General features: G+C 33.4%; 4 protein-coding genes across 4 annotated transcripts; 2 read left to right on the top strand and 2 right to left on the bottom strand.

Annotated features, from left to right (window-relative positions):
• The first annotated feature begins 3056 nt into the window (after positions 1 to 3056).
• On the top strand, positions 3057 to 4780 carry LOC148784471 (beta-1,2-xylosyltransferase-like). The gene is made up of 2 exons (XM_088876849.1): positions 3057 to 3221; positions 3565 to 4780. Exons 1-2 carry the CDS (start codon positions 3057 to 3059, stop codon positions 4285 to 4287), a joined length of 888 nt encoding a protein of 295 aa, XP_088732975.1. The 3' UTR covers positions 4288 to 4780.
• A 693-nt stretch (positions 4781 to 5473) lies between these two features.
• On the bottom strand, positions 5474 to 7662 carry LOC148784470 (small ribosomal subunit protein eS8). The gene is made up of 5 exons (XM_088877206.1): positions 7508 to 7662; positions 7325 to 7397; positions 6494 to 6821; positions 6232 to 6404; positions 5474 to 5810 (listed from the first exon to the last, which is right to left on the bottom strand). The coding sequence occupies exons 1-5, from the start codon at positions 7509 to 7511 to the stop codon at positions 5729 to 5731; spliced, it is 660 nt and encodes a 219-aa protein (XP_088733332.1). The 5' UTR covers positions 7512 to 7662; the 3' UTR covers positions 5474 to 5728.
• Positions 7663 to 8893: 1231 nt separating this feature from the next.
• Positions 8894 to 11030, bottom strand: LOC148784469 (small ribosomal subunit protein eS8-like). Its single transcript, XM_088877207.1, has 4 exons — positions 10963 to 11030; positions 10143 to 10470; positions 9550 to 9722; positions 8894 to 9068 (listed from the first exon to the last, which is right to left on the bottom strand). The coding sequence occupies exons 1-4, from the start codon at positions 11016 to 11018 to the stop codon at positions 8987 to 8989; spliced, it is 639 nt and encodes a 212-aa protein (XP_088733333.1). The 5' UTR covers positions 11019 to 11030; the 3' UTR covers positions 8894 to 8986.
• Positions 11031 to 18070: 7040 nt separating this feature from the next.
• On the top strand, positions 18071 to 18764 carry LOC148784468 (uncharacterized). Its single transcript, XM_088876960.1, has 2 exons — positions 18071 to 18296; positions 18413 to 18764. The coding sequence occupies exons 1-2, from the start codon at positions 18143 to 18145 to the stop codon at positions 18559 to 18561; spliced, it is 303 nt and encodes a 100-aa protein (XP_088733086.1). The 5' UTR covers positions 18071 to 18142; the 3' UTR covers positions 18562 to 18764.
• The last annotated feature ends 2152 nt before the right edge of the window (positions 18765 to 20916 follow it).

The raw sequence follows: 20916 nt of genomic DNA, 5'->3' as shown, positions 1-20916 counted from the left end.
TGTCTTGTAACAATAACATTATGGGAATGAAGTTGTTTCTCCAAATCACCAATTGATGACCGATTTAAGATATCGAAGCCAACTCATTGCCAGATTTCAAGGTTGAACGCAGATGGATACCACACCTCCATGAATGATGTTTGGATTCTTTAATCAGGAAGTGAAACTCGAATCAGGAAGCACTCGACTTTACTTGGGCAATGTTGTGAGTCTCCTGTTTACTTTACCTATTCTTGCATAATTGAGCTTAGTTGTGGACAACACAATTGCTAAATAGCATTCATATTTGCTTACTCTGATCTCTGCAATGAACATAGGAAGGAAAAAAAAAAGATATCTCTATATAGTATTAGTTTATTACTTGTGATTGGTTGAAGCTGGAAAATTACTCTTGAGAGTGGATACATTCATGCAAGTACTTATGTGGAGTTTGCTTTACTTGAGGATGATAGCCTATCTTTGTTTCTTGAGATTTCTTGGTGTTTCAAAGTAGTTGCATGCTTCTGGAGTGTCCAAAATGGTTACTGATACTGGGCTTGTGCATGTTACAGAGCAATGTTTATACTGATTTGGCACAGGGAAGTGTATGGTGTGTAGATATTCAATCTCTGTTGAATTATTTCAGCAAACCCAAGATCATCTGATCTTTTAGTTGAACTTTAGTAGGTGATTTCCTAGCTTTTATGCAAAATATACACTGTAGTCGTGGAATACAAAATTCTTATTCAAATCAGATTTAACCGAACCAAATACATGACATAGCAAATATGATAGACTTGTCATCTGATCTGTTACTATGCAGCAATTACACATTAAATATATTGTACTTGGCGTAAAATTGGTTCAGATCTACCTAAATTCGATCTGATGAGCATTTTATGGGTGTACTAGTTTTCGACTTACTTATAATGATTAAATTGCTGCGTGATTCACTCTGCTTCCAGCCGACAGCCATTCCCTTTATTTTGGACAAGTTACTACAGACAATTAACATGACCCGAATTGGTGGATGGTGAATAAGATGAAGATTGATAGTCGTAGAGTGGAAATCCGCCAGTCCGACGCAGTTTTCATATTATTATGTACATTTGACTTTTGAGCTTCTAATGACTCGATTATCAACAGTTACGACATCATTACGGACTGCTGACGAAACATTAATTCCATCAAATATTTCATAGGAGGGCAAATAGTGGTTAAATATATGAATTATATATATTCCATCATTACGCAGTTTTGTATTATGAATTATATGAATTTGTGCTTTACTTACTAATAGTTTTTCTTTCTTATTCTTTTTCTCACTACTATATAATGCAAGGAGTGTTTGTAATTGATTTTGCTTTTATTACGAGAATAAGTTGTAAAGAACGTTGGAATTGTTTGAAACTGAAATTAAAAGTGAAAAAGGAATCGAAATATTAATGTTTACAATTTTATTTATAGAAGTTGGTTGAGAGTTGCTTATAACTTTTGATTTAAATCAATTTAATTTTAAGCAGTTCGAATATAAAAACTATAAAATAAAAATACTATTTTCAATAATAAGCTGATGAGTATTTACTTTTGATATTTGCAAATACGACATTGATACTCTAACTTTGTGAATTTCAGGTAGACGAGATATATTCCAATATTATTCAAGTAGGGTTATGAATTTTAGCATCAGAAAACAATGACATTTATCAAATTACTTTAATAATACCATTTTCGATTAAAATCTTATGAATTAATATTGGCAAAGAATTCATATTAAGTATTGTCATGAAACCCTTTTGGCCAAATAGAAAATAAGCTAACCAGTAATCATGAAATCAAAGGAAGTGAGAAATAGATGAAATATCATAATCAAGAATCTCACCTAATATTCTTATGTTCAAGAATTAAATCTTTCTTGCAAGCAACAACAATAATCTAATAGCATTAGGTCTATGTGATGCGTGTTTGTAAGGGTTTAAAATAAATATTTATTGACTTATATTAAAAATAGTATCTTAATTTTATAGTTTTTGCCTCGAACTATATAAATTAAATTAATTTAATTAAAAAATAATAAGCAATTTATTTTTTTATATATTTTTTTAAATGCAACAATCTATCTCTTTGTTTTTTTAAGATGAAACAACTTATCTTTTTATTTAAATGAGATAAATTTATTTATTCGTAATATCATAAAAAGTAAAATTACATTCAATCCATATATTTGAGTCCAATGCAACTTGATATGAATTAAAATATTCTAAAAAGTAATAATACATCCAAATTTGCTGTTATGAAACTTTGACCGGGAAAAAGGTAGTCATTAATGACAACAAAATTTAGAGTTAGGAGTCCAACGTTTGATCTCATCTCATGCTCAGGTTTTTTTTTCTACCCAAACGCGCATACACATCTAAAAGGTCAATAAAATAATAATAATTATACAAACATTATATGAAATTTTTAAATATATTACAAGAAGGAATTATATTTAATCATCATCTGCAGTCATTTTCTGTAATCATATTTCCCGTGTTAAATATAATTTTGAAAGGAACGGTTTTCTTATAATATATGGGAAATTCTTTAACATAATTAAAATGTATTAATAAAAAATTTTTTGATGATATTAACAAAGAATTTGGATGGGGGCTATGCTTGGAGTCATTTTTTGATGATTAACATGCAAGTTTCAACACCTAAATCTCATTGGAATGTTTATTTCATTAAACTAGTAGAAGTGTTCCTTTTGTGGTCGGTGTGCAACATGTTGTATTTTGAGTCATTGAAAGATAAAGGTTTAAGTAATATTGAAGATTATTGTGCCAAGACCAGATAAATTAGCTGAAAATCTCTCATTTGAGGGGGAACCAAATTATCTTTTCGAGGGTCTGTTATAATTTGTTGCACCACGATTTAAGTCGTAGTTCCTCACCTTCTGGTTTTACATATACTTTCTGTGAGCAGTGAGACTAGTAAATTTTGAAATGGATATGAATCGTAAATTTATCACAAACTGCACATAGCTTAAGTAAAAGTTCATTGTCATTTCATTGGACTCGTTCTAAATTTATTAAATGGCTTTGTTTCAGTGGATTGAGGAGCCCACACTTTTAGTTACCCGGTTTGAATATGCAAACTTGTTTCACACGGTTACGGATTGGTACAGTACATATGTGGCTTCCCGAGTCACTGGCTTGCCCAATCGACCCCATGTAGTTTTCGTAGATGGCCACTGTCAGGTACGCCGCCGCGATTTGATCTTTGCTTTTGTAACATAATGCATGCTTTACCAAATATAATGCTAATTACAATTTGTTGGATAAGCACTAAACAGAAGCGGATAGGAGAAGTAAGGGCCGTAAGGTATTTAACGTAAGCGCAATGATATTATTTATAAAGCTGGTGTAGTGTAAACTGTAAAAGGTTTCTGCAACGGATTAAAGTATGCTGTGATGTTTCTGCTGATTTAAGTGTGTCTATAACCTGTGCGCTTTTGATAAAGATGATCTGTTTCTTAGTGCTTTATAATGTGTTTTTTTGCTCACCTTTAAGTAACAAATGCTATATTCTATGACAAATCAGACTCTATTGGAAGAAACATGGACGGCATTGTTTTCGAGCCTTACTTACGCTAAGAATTTTAGTAGCCCTGTTTGTTTTCGCCATGCTATTCTGGTCCCATTAGGATATGAAACTGCCCTATGTAGGGGACTATCTGAATCTATAGACTGCTGTGGAGCTTCTGCACAGGAATTGTGGCAAAAACCTGATACTAAAAAGACTGCTCGATTGTCTGAGTTTGGCGAGATGATAAGAGCAGCCTTTGGGTTCCCAGTGGATAGACACCATATCCCCAAGTCAGCCTCTGGTCATAACATTCTCTTTGTACGACGCGAGGATTATCTTGCTCATCCCCGTCATGGTGGTAGGGTACAAACAAGGCTTATCAATGAACAAGAAGTATTCAATTCTATAAAAAGCTGGGCATCAAATCATTCGGATTGTAAATTGAATGTTGTCAATGGACTGTTTGCGCACATGCCCATGAAAGAGCAAGTTCGAGCCATCCAAGATGCAGCCGTCATCATTGGCGCTCATGGAGCGGGTTTAACTCATATAGTTTCTGCAACTCCCAAGACAGTGATATTAGAGGTAATTAGCAGTGAATATAGGCGGCCGCATTTTGAGCTGATTGCCCGGTGGAAAGGGTTGGAATACCACGCTATACATCTTGCTGCATCTTATGCTAATCCTCCAGTAGTAATTAATAGACTGAGCGCCATCTTGAGAAACCTTGGATGCTGAAGGTGCGGAAACGTCAATCTGTCTAACTATTGAAGGAGAAAGAATGCAGCAGAGATTTGAGAATTTTGCCCAAGGTGGTGCTGCTTCCGCTAATACAACAGAGACTCGGATCATAGATTTTAGATAGCGAAGACTTCAATGCATGTTGATGGGAAGCATGATGGCTCATTACTCCGCAAACATGGGTGTCTTGGTTGCAGCTGGAAATAACACGCACAGGTTTGAATTGATGAAATGCCGAGCAGATACATTATTTTTCCCCGTAAACTTTCCTCTTCTCCGAGCAGGATTCCCATTCTTGTCAAGGAAAATGGTATACTTATCCTCACTCCTAACAACCATTTTTGAATGATAGAGAACTGTGAACCTTTTCTGTAATGTATTATTACATTCTTGCAAAAGGGGATGAGTGGTTTAAGAATGAAATTACAGATGACTGCTAGAGGGTGCGTATGGATTTCCTACATTAGCTGGATTTCATGCCCTTTGTCTATCTTGTTTGCTTGTTTCTTCTCCTTTTCCCCAGGTTCTTCATTCTACTTCTATGACTTGTTTTCTATGAATGAAAATAAGCCAAACTGCTCCATGCTCTCGATTGAAAGTGATTGATAAAAGTTTACTTGAGCTTTGATTCGTTGAATTTAACATATCAACTTAAATAAAATTTTCCGTTCAACAAGTTTTAAACTTTGATCAAATTTGAATCAATTAATAAGAAAGTAATAGAACATCATCAATAAGTTAATGAAAAGTAATAAAACACCAACAATAAAGACACTCGATGCATGTGCAGAAATTAAATATTAAAATTGTGTTTTATGGAGATTTTCATTGATAACTAAAAATAAATAAGACACCAAAAATACCACTCTATCTTAATAACAAAGTATAAATAGAGCTTAAATATGAAACTACTCAAACTCCACCTATGTTCAATTCAATAAAAGCTTGTTCAGGCTCTACTCGTTCAATAACCAAATCCACGCTGAACATATTTTTCAAAGTTAATAATTTAAACGAACTTGAATAATAACACGTTCAATTCCAACTTAATTTTCTAACATCCTTGTTTCTTTTGATGTTGCTAAAAATGAATTCACAATTTATGGAATCACAAGAGTTGATTGTCAAATTAATGTCATCGAATTACCAAAATCCAATAACATAAATTTGCATGAGAAAGCACTTATGGGGCAAAAACTAACGGACATTCAAGAAAATAATTACAACTAATTCCACAGTGAAAAGATCAAAGCAATCAATCAGCTAAAGATCACAAAACTAACAATGAGCGTCCTCGAGATATGACCTCAGTGACAAGTGAAATAATGTTCAATGTAACTCTGGAAAGCTCAACCAAACTACCCCCTCCTTCCAATGACAACAACAAAGTCGAAGAGTAACATTCTAGATTGGAGAATTTTCATGAGCTCGAACCAAATTAAGCTCCGCTTGCACCCTTTCCTTTCTTTCTCTGAAGTTTCTTCATGTAAAACTCCAACTCCTTGCCTTCCAAAATGTAACTGTAACCATAAACGATTTATGCACGTCAGAGACAGCATATTACAGACAAAAGGCAATATTAGCACTAGTTGAGAGCTGATTAAAGCTAGAAAAGAATAGGGGCATCGCAACTCATCATAAGAATAGCCATCAAACAAGATATAATACTTTGATACCCTAAACCATCCCCAAACCTGATCAGACAAAATATGTAAAAACAGTTTATCCTCAAAACAAGATCTTTCATGCTTTTAGCTGTAAACTTCCATCAGGTGGCACACCAGTATAACCTAATGTTATAAGCATGTTGATGGTTAGGGATGGCAGCATAACTTACTTAACATAACTATCAGCCTGATGCCATTTTACAGCCTAATCACAGTAGATCATGTGAATCCTTTTGTATTTTAGGTGAACAGATTTAACACAAAATATGCATACCCATCAGCACGCCCACACTGGCCTGGGCGTGAGGAGATAGCAGCTAGCAAACGGCCACTACTGAACTGTTCCTCAATATGTGGATCAATCTTGCGGTCTTGTTGACGCTTTTCTATCTTTCTCTGGACATGGTTACTCTTCTTTACCTCTTCAGTAGCAGCAGCCTCAGCCTCCTAGAATCCAGTCAAATGCAGTTAAAAGAAAATGTAAGCTGTGGACGAATATAACCAAAGAGCACTGCAAGAAGAAAAAGCATTATTACCTCTCCTTCCTTCTTGGCAGCAGTCTTCTTCTTGCGACCAATGTCAACTCCATAATGCTGAAGATACCACTGCTTGAATGGTGCAGCATCAACTTGAATAATAGCACTCTTTACCAAAGTCTGGGTCCTAACCAACTCATTATTAGATGCATTATAAACAACATCCAGAATACGAGTCTTTCGGGTCACAGCTTCACTCCCCCAAGAGTAGTTTCCTGTATCCAGCCTCAAGGCACGCCACTTGACATTACCACCACGAACTCTCACTCTGCGCACCGTCTTGTTGCTCGACAACTTTGTATTTGCGGGTTGTCTACCCAGCTCGTACCTAATAAATATAGCCAATAGAATCAACCAATCAAATACCAGCTGCAGAAGAATTGCTCTATTGGTATAGTAATACAATACAGAGTAAGTATATATGAAGTGCACTTAAATTCTAAATGCTCTCTGTATCAGCATCACAAGTACAAGAAATAAGTATCAGTTCAGGCTAAATGCAAGTTTTGGGCAGAGATAAAGACTAAAATAGGATCTTACAAACAAATGAAACCAATTCAGGACCATGTACTGAAAAATAATAAAGATCTATGTTTCCTTTTTCCAATCATGCAACCAGATATGGACCGAAAATACAACAAGATACAAATTTATAAGAAATCGTACTGAAGTATGCAGAAAACAGACGTGCTTAAAGTTACAAATCAGACTATCTAAACATTCAACAAAGAGATAAGAATTACACAACACAGTTAAATGCCCCAACAACAACTAAACGATATTAAGATAAGATTGAATTCAGCGAAAAAGGAAAAAGAATAAAAAAATTACTTTCTCTTCTTCCTCCAAGCCTTCTTCTTTCCTCCAGTAGCACGCCTCTTGTGCATGGAATCCCGAGAAATACCTATGCACAAACACCATTTCCGTCAGTCTTTCTCCAAAATAATCACCTACATGATTCAGCGAAATTGAGGTATTGACAACAAACTAAAAGTATGGCAACTGATGCTTTACCCATGATTGCCGACGAAGATTCTAGGGCTCCGGTTAATCTCCGATGGAATGCAGAGACTGAGACCGCGGTAAAATTGCAGCCAGCAAGAGGAGGAAACCGTAAGCTGAAGCGGGATGGGGCTTTAACACACTTACGCTGAAAACCCTAGATGATACAATTACAATTACACCCTCTCGATTTCATCTTTTAACGACGTCGTGTGGTTTTTATAATGCTCCCCTTTGTAGAATGATGACATAAGGAACCCAAGAGGAGTTTAAATGACCATTTTACCCCCAGAGTCGCCTTCTAGTTCCTTTCTCATCCATTGATTGAGGGTAAATGACATTTTAGCCCTACGTTTTCTGAAATGGGGCAATTGGTATTTGGTACACCACCACCTATTTTGATTAAAGGTGCGTTAAAAAATTATAAATTAAAAATAAATAAAATTATAAATTATAATTTATTAGAAAATTTTGATCAGCTCACTATAAAAAATAAATGAAAATCTAACGAAAACTAATACATTGAACAAATTATTAGGCGATTGTTAAAATTTAAGATATTAATAATTTTTTTAAAAAATATATATGTATCTGTAATTATAACAAATTTGATGAGAGCTCATAACAATTTATCCTAAATACTAATAATAATAATAATAATAATACCCAACTTATTTTTACATCATTTATTGTTAAAAATTGAACATGAGGAAATATTTCAAAAGACTCCCCAAGTGCCCATTACACTCACATATAATTAAAAAATTACATTTAATACACTTAAAATTACTTCACATTTAATAAATAAATTGCTCCATTAAAATTCATCAAACTTGATAATACTAATAAAACAGTGAATAAAAATTCACATTTACCCTCAATTACATTATTTTTAATTAATTTTTATTACAAATTAAATAAATCTTTTCTATGACTAAATCAAATCACTCTTATAAAGATAATTTAATATAAAAATAATTATTTGACCTATAATAATTTAATTTAGAATAAATACAAATTTTAATTTAATTTTTTATTAATATAAACAAATTAAATAAAACTTTGACTAGCAGATTTTATTTAAAAACAAATTTAAAAAATATTAGATATAATTTTTCGAATCATAAAAGCTTTGCATATAATTACACCAAACCTGAAGAGAAAGTATAATTATCCCTAAAACTAATTATAAAGAATATCAAAACCTAATAATTTTAGTTTGCATCAAACAGAATCCAGGGGCAAAAGTTTCAGCGAGTACACGAAAGTAACTACAGCTAATCCATCAGCCAAAAGATCGAAGCAGTCGGTCAGCCAGGAAACACAATTAAGCATAATTGTCCATGAGACGGACATCACCTCAATGACAATTGAAATGTTCAATACAACTCTGGAAAGCTCAGCATAACTATTGTTCTGCTCATTGTAATGATAAATAAAAAGGATAAAGTAACTTTCTGGATTGCAAAATTTTGATGAGCTCGATGAAATTTAAGCGCCACCTGCACCTTTTCCTTTCTTCCTCTGTATCTTCTTCATGTAAAATTCCAACTCCTTGCCCTCCAAAATATAACTACAATCATAAACAATTTATACCACATTAGATCCAAGACATATTACAGACAATAGGTTATAGTAACGCTAGTATAGTGCTTATTATTATAACTATAATAGAACATGTAGCACCCTAATTGAAAATATGGGAATAAGCAATAGTTGGTCAGACAAAATGGTAAACCATCCTCACCAAAAAATATATGTAAAAGCAACAAGTCTCTTTCCAACTTTCACCAACAGACTAGTTTATAGTTAAGCAAATGTAGCCCATGAAGAAAGCCAAGCACTTCATCAGATAGCATACTAGTATAACTTTAAGTAGATACAAGCACAATGACTGTTAGAATTCAAGCAGTGTACTAGTGTAATTTTGTGTAGCTATCAGACAAATCCCATTTCAAGGATCAATGGTTGTTCATCATTTGAAAACTTTAGTATTTCGGGATCAAGAAATTAAACAAAAATAAAGGGGGAAAAGAAAAAGAAAAAACACATACCCATCAGCACGCCCACATTGTCCAGGGCGTGAGGAGATCGCAGCTAACAAACGGCCACCACCGAATTGCTCCTCAATATGTGCGTCAATTTTACGATCCTGTTGACGCTTTTCAAGTTTTCTTTGGACATGGTTGCTCTTCTTTGCCTCTTCAGCAGCAGCAGCCTCAGTCTCCTAAAGTGCAGGCAAAACAAAAAATAACTAGGCCACTAATTTCATATCTATTTAAAGATTTCCAGATGGTATGGGGCTAAAATGAAAACCTTAACAAAAGGGCCACAAGAAACTTGTCAACATCCTAAAATCACAGTCTTCCAAGACTTGCTTAATGTTCTATGTTTGTATTGAAGAGTTTTAGCGCCAAATATTGTTTCCTCCCCGCAAATAATAGAACTGTTGGCCTTTACTTAATGCATTTCTTTTTCTTTTTCCATTTCATTAGAGAAACCCAAAATCTATAACATGAGCATTAGCACAATCACCTTCATGAGACCTCTAATGCCTATATCACACAGAAGGTTTTATAGTATTTCTCACAAAACTAGTCTGCCAACTGCAGTTAAAAACACAAGGGAGAAGAAAGGGTAATATTACCTCTCCTTCCTTCTTGGCAGCAGTCTTCTTCTTGCGACCAATGTCAACTCCATAATGCTGAAGATACCACTGCTTGAATGGTGCAGCGTCCACTTGGATAATAGCACCTTTAACCAGTGTCTGCGTCCTAACCAACTCGTTGTTGGATGCATTATAAACAACATCCAAAATACGGGTCTTTCTGGTCACAACTTCACTTCCCCAAGAGAAGTTTCCTGTATCCAACCTCAAAGCACGCCACTTCACATTACCTCCACGAACTCTCACCCTGCGTACTGTCTTGTTACTCGACAACTTTGTGTTTGCGGGTTGTCTACCGAGCTCATACCTAATTATCACACAAAACATCTTAACAAATCAAATAGCTCCCTTGCCAGAGCTAGTGTACATTATAACAAGAACTGCCAAAGTCTGAATAAACAATGTACAAAAACTTAAATACATATGCTTATTTTGCTAATTCTGATTCAGAAGAACACGTACAAAAACATAAGTAAACAAATTAGCACAAACGGCTGAATAAAAGTTTTGGACAGAATCAATGAGTTAAACAGGATCTGATGAAAAAGATGAAATTAGTTCAGGACCACATACTAAAAAAGTAAGGTTGATGTTTTCTTTCAGAAAGTGAGCAAATGCAGACCAACAGGGGAGCAAAAAATACAATCTCTACACAAATTCCTAGCAGTAGTTTGCAGAAGCACCAACGCGCTCAAACTTACAAATCAGATATATGAACATTCAATAGATAAAAGATTCACACGAACTAAACAAAAAGCTAAGACATTAACCAATACACATCAACAACAGATAAAATTACTTTCTCTTCTTCCTCCAGGCCTTCTTCTTTCCTCCAGTGGCACGCCTCTTGTGCATGGAATCCCGAGAAATACCTGTGCATCAATACCATCTACGTTACTCTCTCTCTCTCCATAATCACCAAAAAGATTCAAATGACCAGAACGTTTCAGACAAAGGAAGCCGGAAATTAAACTGAAATCATACCCATGATTGCCGGCGGTGGATTCTAGGGCTACGATTAATTGCAAGGCAGCAACGGCGGTACTCCAGCAATGAAAGAAGACGAATGATGGGTTCGCTGAGGCTTTTAGATGCTCCGCTCAAAACCCTAGATCTCCCAAATTACCAATACACCCTCCAGATTTTAAACACGAACGACGCCGTTTTTATGACCACTGTACCCCGAAGGCTATTTTTGCATTTCTTTTATCAGGACTCTATTGATGCTAAGCCCAACTACAAAGCCCAATTATGAAGTAGTAACCAAATGGGTTTAGCTGTGACCCAAGAATTTGGGCCACTATTATGAGTATGGGCCGGCCAATTAAACTCCCATTTGTTCTTTTTTTTTTTTTTTGTTACATTTTTTAAAATTTAATATAATTATAAATAATTTTTATTATTTAAAAAATCCATAAATATATAATTTTTGAAGAATTTGATGAAAATATCAACTTTATTTTAATTAATTTTCAAACACCCCTGTTTGTGATCCATAATTACAGTAAAACCTCTATAAATTAATAAACTATCTAAAGTAATAAAATCTTCCGGTCCTAACTTGGGCCTTTGTAAAAAATCATCAAATTCGATAAGATAATAAGATAATATTTTTTTGAAAAATTCTTTTATAAATATTAGGTCCCATTAAAACTCTAAATTAATAATTCATAAATATTATAATTATAAATATTATGGTAATTTGCTAAAATATGAAGTTTGTAATACTTTATGCATTTGATCATTTATAACAAGAACTGCCAAAGTCTGAATAAACAATGTACAAAAACTTAAATACATATGCTTATTTTGCTAATTCTGATTCAGAAGAACACGTACAAAAACATATGTAAACAAATTAGCACAAACGGCTGAATAAAAGTTTTGGACAGAATCAATGAGTTAAACAGGATCTGATGAAAAAGATGAAATTAGTTCAGGACCACATACTAAAAAAGTAAGGTTGATGTTTTCTTTCAGAAAGTGAGCAAATGCAGACCAACAGGGGAGCAAAAAATACAATCTCTACACAAATTCCTAGCAGTAGTTTGCAGAAGCACCAACGCGCTCAAACTTACAAATCAGATATATGAACATTCAATAGATAAAAGATTCACACGAACTAAACAAAAAGCTAAGACATTAACCAATACACATCAACAACAGATAAAATTACTTTCTCTTCTTCCTCCAGGCCTTCTTCTTTCCTCCAGTGGCACGCCTCTTGTGCATGGAATCCCGAGAAATACCTGTGCATCAATACCATCTACGTTACTCTCTCTCTCTCCATAATCACCAAAAAGATTCAAATGACCAGAACGTTTCAGACAAAGGAAGCCGGAAATTAAACTGAAATCATACCCATGATTGCCGGCGGTGGATTCTAGGGCTACGATTAATTGCAAGGCAGCAACGGCGGTACTCCAGCAATGAAAGAAGACGAATGATGGGTTCGCTGAGGCTTTTAGATGCTCCGCTCAAAACCCTAGATCTCCCAAATTACCAATACACCCTCCAGATTTTAAACACGAACGACGCCGTTTTTATGACCACTGTACCCCGAAGGCTATTTTTGCATTTCTTTTATCAGGACTCTATTGATGCTAAGCCCAACTACAAAGCCCAATTATGAAGTAGTAACCAAATGGGTTTAGCTGTGACCCAAGAATTTGGGCCACTATTATGAGTATGGGCCGGCCAATTAAACTCCCATTTGTTCTTTTTTTTTTTTTTGTTACATTTTTTAAAATTTAATATAATTATAAATAATTTTTATTATTTAAAAAATCCATAAATATATAATTTTTGAAGAATTTGATGAAAATATCAACTTTATTTTAATTAATTTTCAAACACCCCTGTTTGTGATCCATAATTACAGTAAAACCTCTATAAATTAATAAACTATCTAAAGTAATAAAATCTTCCGGTCCTAACTTGGGCCTTTGTAAAAAATCATCAAATTCGATAAGATAATAAGATAATATTTTTTTGAAAAATTCTTTTATAAATATTAGGTCCCATTAAAACTCTAAATTAATAATTCATAAATATTATAATTATAAATATTATGGTAATTTGCTAAAATATGAAGTTTGTAATACTTTATGCATTTGATCATTTATAACAAGAACTGCCAAAGTCTGAATAAACAATGTACAAAAACTTAAATACATATGCTTATTTTGCTAATTCTGATTCAGAAGAACACGTACAAAAACATATGTAAACAAATTAGCACAAACGGCTGAATAAAAGTTTTGGACAGAATCAATGAGTTAAACAGGATCTGATGAAAAAGATGAAATTAGTTCAGGACCACATACTAAAAAAGTAAGGTTGATGTTTTCTTTCAGAAAGTGAGCAAATGCAGACCAACAGGGGAGCAAAAAATACAATCTCTACACAAATTCCTAGCAGTAGTTTGCAGAAGCACCAACGCGCTCAAACTTACAAATCAGATATATGAACATTCAATAGATAAAAGATTCACACGAACTAAACAAAAAGCTAAGACATTAACCAATACACATCAACAACAGATAAAATTACTTTCTCTTCTTCCTCCAGGCCTTCTTCTTTCCTCCAGTGGCACGCCTCTTGTGCATGGAATCCCGAGAAATACCTGTGCATCAATACCATCTACGTTACTCTCTCTCTCTCCATAATCACCAAAAAGATTCAAATGACCAGAACGTTTCAGACAAAGGAAGCCGGAAATTAAACTGAAATCATACCCATGATTGCCGGCGGTGGATTCTAGGGCTACGATTAATTGCAAGGCAGCAACGGCGGTACTCCAGCAATGAAAGAAGACGAATGATGGGTTCGCTGAGGCTTTTAGATGCTCCGCTCAAAACCCTAGATCTCCCAAATTACCAATACACCCTCCAGATTTTAAACACGAACGACGCCGTTTTTATGACCACTGTACCCCGAAGGCTATTTTTGCATTTCTTTTATCAGGACTCTATTGATGCTAAGCCCAACTACAAAGCCCAATTATGAAGTAGTAACCAAATGGGTTTAGCTGTGACCCAAGAATTTGGGCCACTATTATGAGTATGGGCCGGCCAATTAAACTCCCATTTGTTCTTTTTTTTTTTTTTTGTTACATTTTTTAAAATTTAATATAATTATAAATAATTTTTATTATTTAAAAAATCCATAAATATATAATTTTTGAAGAATTTGATGAAAATATCAACTTTATTTTAATTAATTTTCAAACACCCCTGTTTGTGATCCATAATTACAGTAAAACCTCTATAAATTAATAAACTATCTAAAGTAATAAAATCTTCCGGTCCTAACTTGGGCCTTTGTAAAAAATCATCAAATTCGATAAGATAATAAGATAATATTTTTTTGAAAAATTCTTTTATAAATATTAGGTCCCATTAAAACTCTAAATTAATAATTCATAAATATTATAATTATAAATATTATGGTAATTTGCTAAAATATGAAGTTTGTAATACTTTATGCATTTGATCATTTATAACAAGAACTGCCAAAGTCTGAATAAACAATGTACAAAAACTTAAATACATATGCTTATTTTGCTAATTCTGATTCAGAAGAACACGTACAAAAACATAAGTAAACAAATTAGCACAAACGGCTGAATAAAAGTTTTGGACAGAATCAATGAGTTAAACAGGATCTGATGAAAAAGATGAAATTAGTTCAGGACCACATACTAAAAAAGTAAGGTTGATGTTTTCTTTCAGAAAGTGAGCAAATGCAGACCAACAGGGGAGCAAAAAATACAATCTCTACACAAATTCCTAGCAGTAGTTTGCAGAAGCACCAACGCGCTCAAACTTACAAATCAGATATATGAACATTCAATAGATAAAAGATTCACACGAACTAAACAAAAAGCTAAGACATTAACCAATACACATCAACAACAGATAAAATTACTTTCTCTTCTTCCTCCAGGCCTTCTTCTTTCCTCCAGTGGCACGCCTCTTGTGCATGGAATCCCGAGAAATACCTGTGCATCAATACCATCTACGTTACTCTCTCTCTCTCCATAATCACCAAAAAGATTCAAATGACCAGAACGTTTCAGACAAAGGAAGCCGGAAATTAAACTGAAATCATACCCATGATTGCCGGCGGTGGATTCTAGGGCTACGATTAATTGCAAGGCAGCAACGGCGGTACTCCAGCAATGAAAGAAGACGAATGATGGGTTCGCTGAGGCTTTTAGATGCTCCGCTCAAAACCCTAGATCTCCCAAATTACCAATACACCCTCCAGATTTTAAACACGAACGACGCCGTTTTTATGACCACTGTACCCCGAAGGCTATTTTTGCATTTCTTTTATCAGGACTCTATTGATGCTAAGCCCAACTACAAAGCCCAATTATGAAGTAGTAACCAAATGGGTTTAGCTGTGACCCAAGAATTTGGGCCACTATTATGAGTATGGGCCGGCCAATTAAACTCCCATTTGTTCTTTTTTTTTTTTTTTGTTACATTTTTTAAAATTTAATATAATTATAAATAATTTTTATTATTTAAAAAATCCATAAATATATAATTTTTGAAGAATTTGATGAAAATATCAACTTTATTTTAATTAATTTTCAAACACCCCTGTTTGTGATCCATAATTACAGTAAAACCTCTATAAATTAATAAACTATCTAAAGTAATAAAATCTTCCGGTCCTAACTTGGGCCTTTGTAAAAAATCATCAAATTCGATAAGATAATAAGATAATATTTTTTTGAAAAATTCTTTTATAAATATTAGGTCCCATTAAAACTCTAAATTAATAATTCATAAATATTATAATTATAAATATTATGGTAATTTGCTAAAATATGAAGTTTGTAATACTTTATGCATTTGATCATTTATAACAAGAACTGCCAAAGTCTGAATAAACAATGTACAAAAACTTAAATACATATGCTTATTTTGCTAATTCTGATTCAGAAGAACACGTACAAAAACATATGTAAACAAATTAGCACAAACGGCTGAATAAAAGTTTTGGACAGAATCAATGAGTTAAACAGGATCTGATGAAAAAGATGAAATTAGTTCAGGACCACATACTAAAAAAGTAAGGTTGATGTTTTCTTTCAGAAAGTGAGCAAATGCAGACCAACAGGGGAGCAAAAAATACAATCTCTACACAAATTCCTAGCAGTAGTTTGCAGAAGCACCAACGCGCTCAAACTTACAAATCAGATATATGAACATTCAATAGATAAAAGATTCACACGAACTAAACAAAAAGCTAAGACATTAACCAATACACATCAACAACAGATAAAATTACTTTCTCTTCTTCCTCCAGGCCTTCTTCTTTCCTCCAGTGGCACGCCTCTTGTGCATGGAATCCCGAGAAATACCTGTGCATCAATACCATCTACGTTACTCTCTCTCTCTCCATAATCACCAAAAAGATTCAAATGACCAGAACGTTTCAGACAAAGGAAGCCGGAAATTAAACTGAAATCATACCCATGATTGCCGGCGGTGGATTCTAGGGCTACGATTAATTGCAAGGCAGCAACGGCGGTACTCCAGCAATGAAAGAAGACGAATGATGGGTTCGCTGAGGCTTTTAGATGCTCCGCTCAAAACCCTAGATCTCCCAAATTACCAATACACCCTCCAGATTTTAAACACGAACGACGCCGTTTTTATGACCACTGTACCCCGAAGGCTATTTTTGCATTTCTTTTATCAGGACTCTATTGATGCTAAGCCCAACTACAAAGCCCAATTATGAAGTAGTAACCAAATGGGTTTAGCTGTGACCCAAGAATTTGGGCCACTATTATGAGTATGGGCCGGCCAATTAAACTCCCATTTGTTCTTTTTTTTTTTTTTGTTACATTTTTTAAAATTTAATATAATTATAAATAATTTTTATTATTTAAAAAATCCATAAATATATAATTTTTGAAGAATTTGATGAAAATATCAACTTTATTTTAATTAATTTTCAAACACCCCTGTTTGTGATCCATAATTACAGTAAAACCTCTATAAATTAATAAACTATCTAAAGTAATAAAATCTTCCGGTCCTAACTTGGGCCTTTGTAAAAAATCATCAAATTCGATAAGATAATAAGATAATATTTTTTTGAAAAATTCTTTTATAAATATTAGGTCCCATTAAAACTCTAAATTAATAATTCATAAATATTATAATTATAAATATTATGGTAATTTGCTAAAATATGAAGTTTGTAATACTTTATGCATTTGATCATTCATGGATGATTTTGCGATGTCTTTTAGATGAGAAGACATGATTGGGTGTCATAAATTGTTTTATTTTCATATTGAGATTTATATAGTATATGTTTCATTCATCATGCATTAATATATTTAATTGGCTATCATAGTTATTTAAGTACAACGAATTAATGTAAACATATATATTTAAGTAATTTCAATGAATTGATACATGCATCTATGAATATAATAGTTAATTGTATACAATGAATTGATATTATACATAAATATATTTAATTAGTTACAAAGAATTGATTGATTCATGAATATAATCAATGAAACGTATATGAATTCATTTATTTTCAATACATATGTACTAAAATTTGCTAAATTTAAAAAGTCTCTATTTTAATTAATAAAATATTAATTTATTGATAAATTAATACCTCTCTAAATTAATAAAATTTCAGGGTGCCAAAATTATTAATTTATAGAGGTTTTACTGTATTAATAACATATAATTTAAAACTAAAATTAAGAAATTATAAAAATATTTTTAATTTAAATTATTTAATAAATTTGTTATATTTATAAATTTATAGTTATAAATTTGTCATAAAAATTATTAGTAATTAGAAAATATTTATAATTGGAAAAATATTTGTTTTTTTAAATAAAACATAATGTTGGATGAAACCCATAAGGAGGTTGAAGACTGAATAGTGAAGAGTTGCATTGCGGAAGAGCTAAGAGAGAAGGAGAAATGAATACTGATATAACGGCGTCGGTGAAGCCGGAGTACCCGGTGATAGATCGGAATCCTCCTTTTACGAAGACCGTTGCCAATTTCAACACCCTTGACTACCTCCGCCTCACCACCATCACCGGCGTCTCCGTCGTCGTCGGTTACCTTTCCGGTACCCGCTGCTTTCCTCACATTGTCATAGCTCTGATTAGTTGATTCGATTTTTCATTTCGGAGAAATTTGGTCTATTGTTTGCTGAGGCTTTTTGGTGTTTTGATGAATGATTAGGGATTAAGCCGGGAATTAGGGGGCCGTCGATGGTGACGGGAGGTTTGATAGGGGTAATGGGAGGTTTCATGTACGCGTACCAGAATTCTGCCGGGAGACTCATGGGTTTTTTTCCCAATGAAGGCGAGGTTGCCAAGTACAAGAAGTGATTTTTTTTTTATTTTCTTTTTTGGCCCCGGAGTTTCTGTCTTTTCTTGCCTTCTTATTAATGCTTCATCGTGTTGGTATTTCTGGTGGAATTGATCCCTAAGAGGGATGATTCCTTGTTTAGGTTTTATTATGTTTAAATTTTCTGTAAGAAGCATCTCACCATGTTATTATGTTGCCTGACTAATCATATTCTTGACAGCAACTATCTTGACTTTAATAATCTTCTTGGTTGTGTTTGTGGATGGAACTAAGTTTGGTGTCATGCACTTTAGTTTGTTTCAAGTCGAATTTCTCTCCTCTACTTATATTTATGTTTCTTGGATGGGGATTAGATGAATCTGTTGCCAATTATTCGCAGTGTTTCTCTGTAATTCATTCCACTGTCTTGTAACAATAACATTATGGGAATGAAGTTGTTTCTCCAAATCACCAATTGATGACCGATTTAAGATATCGAAGCCAACTCATTGCCAGATTTCAAGGTTGAACGCAGATGGATACCACACCTCCATGAATGATGTTTGGATTCTTTAATCAGGAAGTGAAACTCGAATCAGGAAGCACTCGACTTTACTTGGGCAATGTTGTGAGTCTCCTGTTTACTTTACCTATTCTTGCATAATTGAGCTTAGTTGTGGACAACACAATTGCTAAATAGCATTCATATTTGCTTACTCTGATCTCTGCAATGAACATAGGAAGGAAAAAAAAAAGATATCTCTATATAGTATTAGTTTATTACTTGTGATTGGTTGAAGCTGGAAAATTACTCTTGAGAGTGGATACATTCATGCAAGTACTTATGTGGAGTTTGCTTTACTTGAGGATGATAGCCTATCTTTGTTTCTTGAGATTTCTTGGTGTTTCAAAGTAGTTGCATGCTTCTGGAGTGTCCAAAATGGTTACTGATACTGGGCTTGTGCATGTTACAGAGCAATGTTTATACTGATTTGGCACAGGGAAGTGTATGGTGTGTAGATATTCAATCTCTGTTGAATTATTTCAGCAAACCCAAGATCATCTGATCTTTTAGTTGAACTTTAGTAGGTGATTTCCTAGCTTTTATGCAAAATATACACTGTAGTCGTGGAATACAAAATTCTTATTCAAATCAGATTTAACCGAACCAAATACATGACATAGCAAATATGATAGACTTGTCATCTGATCTGTTACTATGCAGCAATTACACATTAAATATATTGTACTTGGCGTAAAATTGGTTCAGATCTACCTAAATTCGATCTGATGAGCATTTTATGGGTGTACTAGTTTTCGACTTACTTATAATGATTAAATTGCTGCGTGATTCACTCTGCTTCCAGCCGACAGCCATTCCCTTTATTTTGGACAAGTTACTACAGACAATTAACATGACCCGAATTGGTGGATGGTGAATAAGATGAAGATTGATAGTCGTAGAGTGGAAATCCGCCAGTCCGACGCAGTTTTCATATTATTATGTACATTTGACTTTTGAGCTTCTAATGACTCGATTATCAACAGTTACGACATCATTACGGACTGCTGACGAAACATTAATTCCATCAAATATTTCATAGGAGGGCAAATAGTGGTTAAATATATGAATTATATATATTCCATCATTACGCAGTTTTGTATTATGAATTATATGAATTTGTGCTTTACTTACTAATAGTTTTTCTTTCTTATTCTTTTTCTCACTACTATATAATGCAAGGAGTGTTTGTAATTGATTTTGCTTTTATTACGAGAATAAGTTGTAAAGAACGTTGGAATTGTTTGAAACTGAAATTAAAAGTGAAAAAGGAATCGAAATATTAATGTTTACAATTTTATTTATAGAAGTTGGTTGAGAGTTGCTTATAACTTTTGATTTAAATCAATTTAATTTTAAGCAGTTCGAATATAAAAACTATAAAATAAAAATACTATTTTCAATAATAAGCTGATGAGTATTTACTTTTGATATTTGCAAATACGACATTGATACTCTAACTTTGTGAATTTCAGGTAGACGAGATATATTCCAATATTATTCAAGTAGGGTTATGAATTTTAGCATCAGAAAACAATGACATTTATCAAATTACTTTAATAATACCATTTTCGATTAAAATCTTATGAATTAATATTGGCAAAGAATTCATATTAAGTATTGTCATGAAACCCTTTTGGCCAAATAGAAAATAAGCTAACCAGTAATCATGAAATCAAAGGAAGTGAGAAATAGATGAAATATCATAATCAAGAATCTCACCTAATATTCTTATGTTCAAGAATTAAATCTTTCTTGCAAGCAACAACAATAATCTAATAGCATTAGGTCTATGTGATGCGTGTTTGTAAGGGTTTAAAATAAATATTTATTG

This window comes from Sesamum indicum, linkage group LG13, assembly GCF_026168435.1.
Source record: "Sesamum indicum cultivar Baizhima isolate 11 linkage group LG13, ASM2616843v1, whole genome shotgun sequence".
In the NCBI taxonomy this organism is placed as follows: Eukaryota; Viridiplantae; Streptophyta; class Magnoliopsida; order Lamiales; family Pedaliaceae; genus Sesamum; species Sesamum indicum.
The sequence above is the reverse complement of the archived record's forward strand: the minus strand, read 5'-3'. Positions and strand labels throughout refer to the sequence as shown.

Bases quoted from the DNA above. Each gene is read 5' to 3' on its own strand.
- LOC148784471 (XM_088876849.1), top strand. From the start codon at position 3,057: ATGGCTTTGTTTCAGTGGATTGAGGAGCCCACACTTTTAGTTACCCGG. The intron at 3,222-3,564 runs GTACGCCGCCGC...ATGACAAATCAG, and splicing joins TCGTAGATGGCCACTGTCAG to ACTCTATTGGAAGAAACATG.
- LOC148784470 (XM_088877206.1), bottom strand. The intron at 6,822-7,324 runs GTAATTTTTTTA...TATATTTATTAG, and splicing joins GCTTGGAGGAAGAAGAGAAA to GTACGAGCTGGGTAGACAAC. The intron at 5,811-6,231 runs GTATGCATATTT...TTATGGTTACAG, and splicing joins CAGTGTGGGCGTGCTGATGG to TTACATTTTGGAAGGCAAGG.
- LOC148784469 (XM_088877207.1), bottom strand. From the start codon at position 11,018: ATGCACAAGAGGCGTGCCACTGGAGGAAAGAAGAAGGCCTGGAGGAAG. The intron at 10,471-10,962 runs GTAATTTTATCT...TGTGATAATTAG, and splicing joins GCCTGGAGGAAGAAGAGAAA to GTATGAGCTCGGTAGACAAC. The intron at 9,069-9,549 runs GTATGTGTTTTT...TTATGATTGTAG, and splicing joins CAATGTGGGCGTGCTGATGG to TTATATTTTGGAGGGCAAGG.
- LOC148784468 (XM_088876960.1), top strand. From the start codon at position 18,143: ATGAATACTGATATAACGGCGTCGGTGAAGCCGGAGTACCCGGTGATA. The intron at 18,297-18,412 runs GTACCCGCTGCT...ATGAATGATTAG, and splicing joins CGTCGTCGGTTACCTTTCCG to GGATTAAGCCGGGAATTAGG.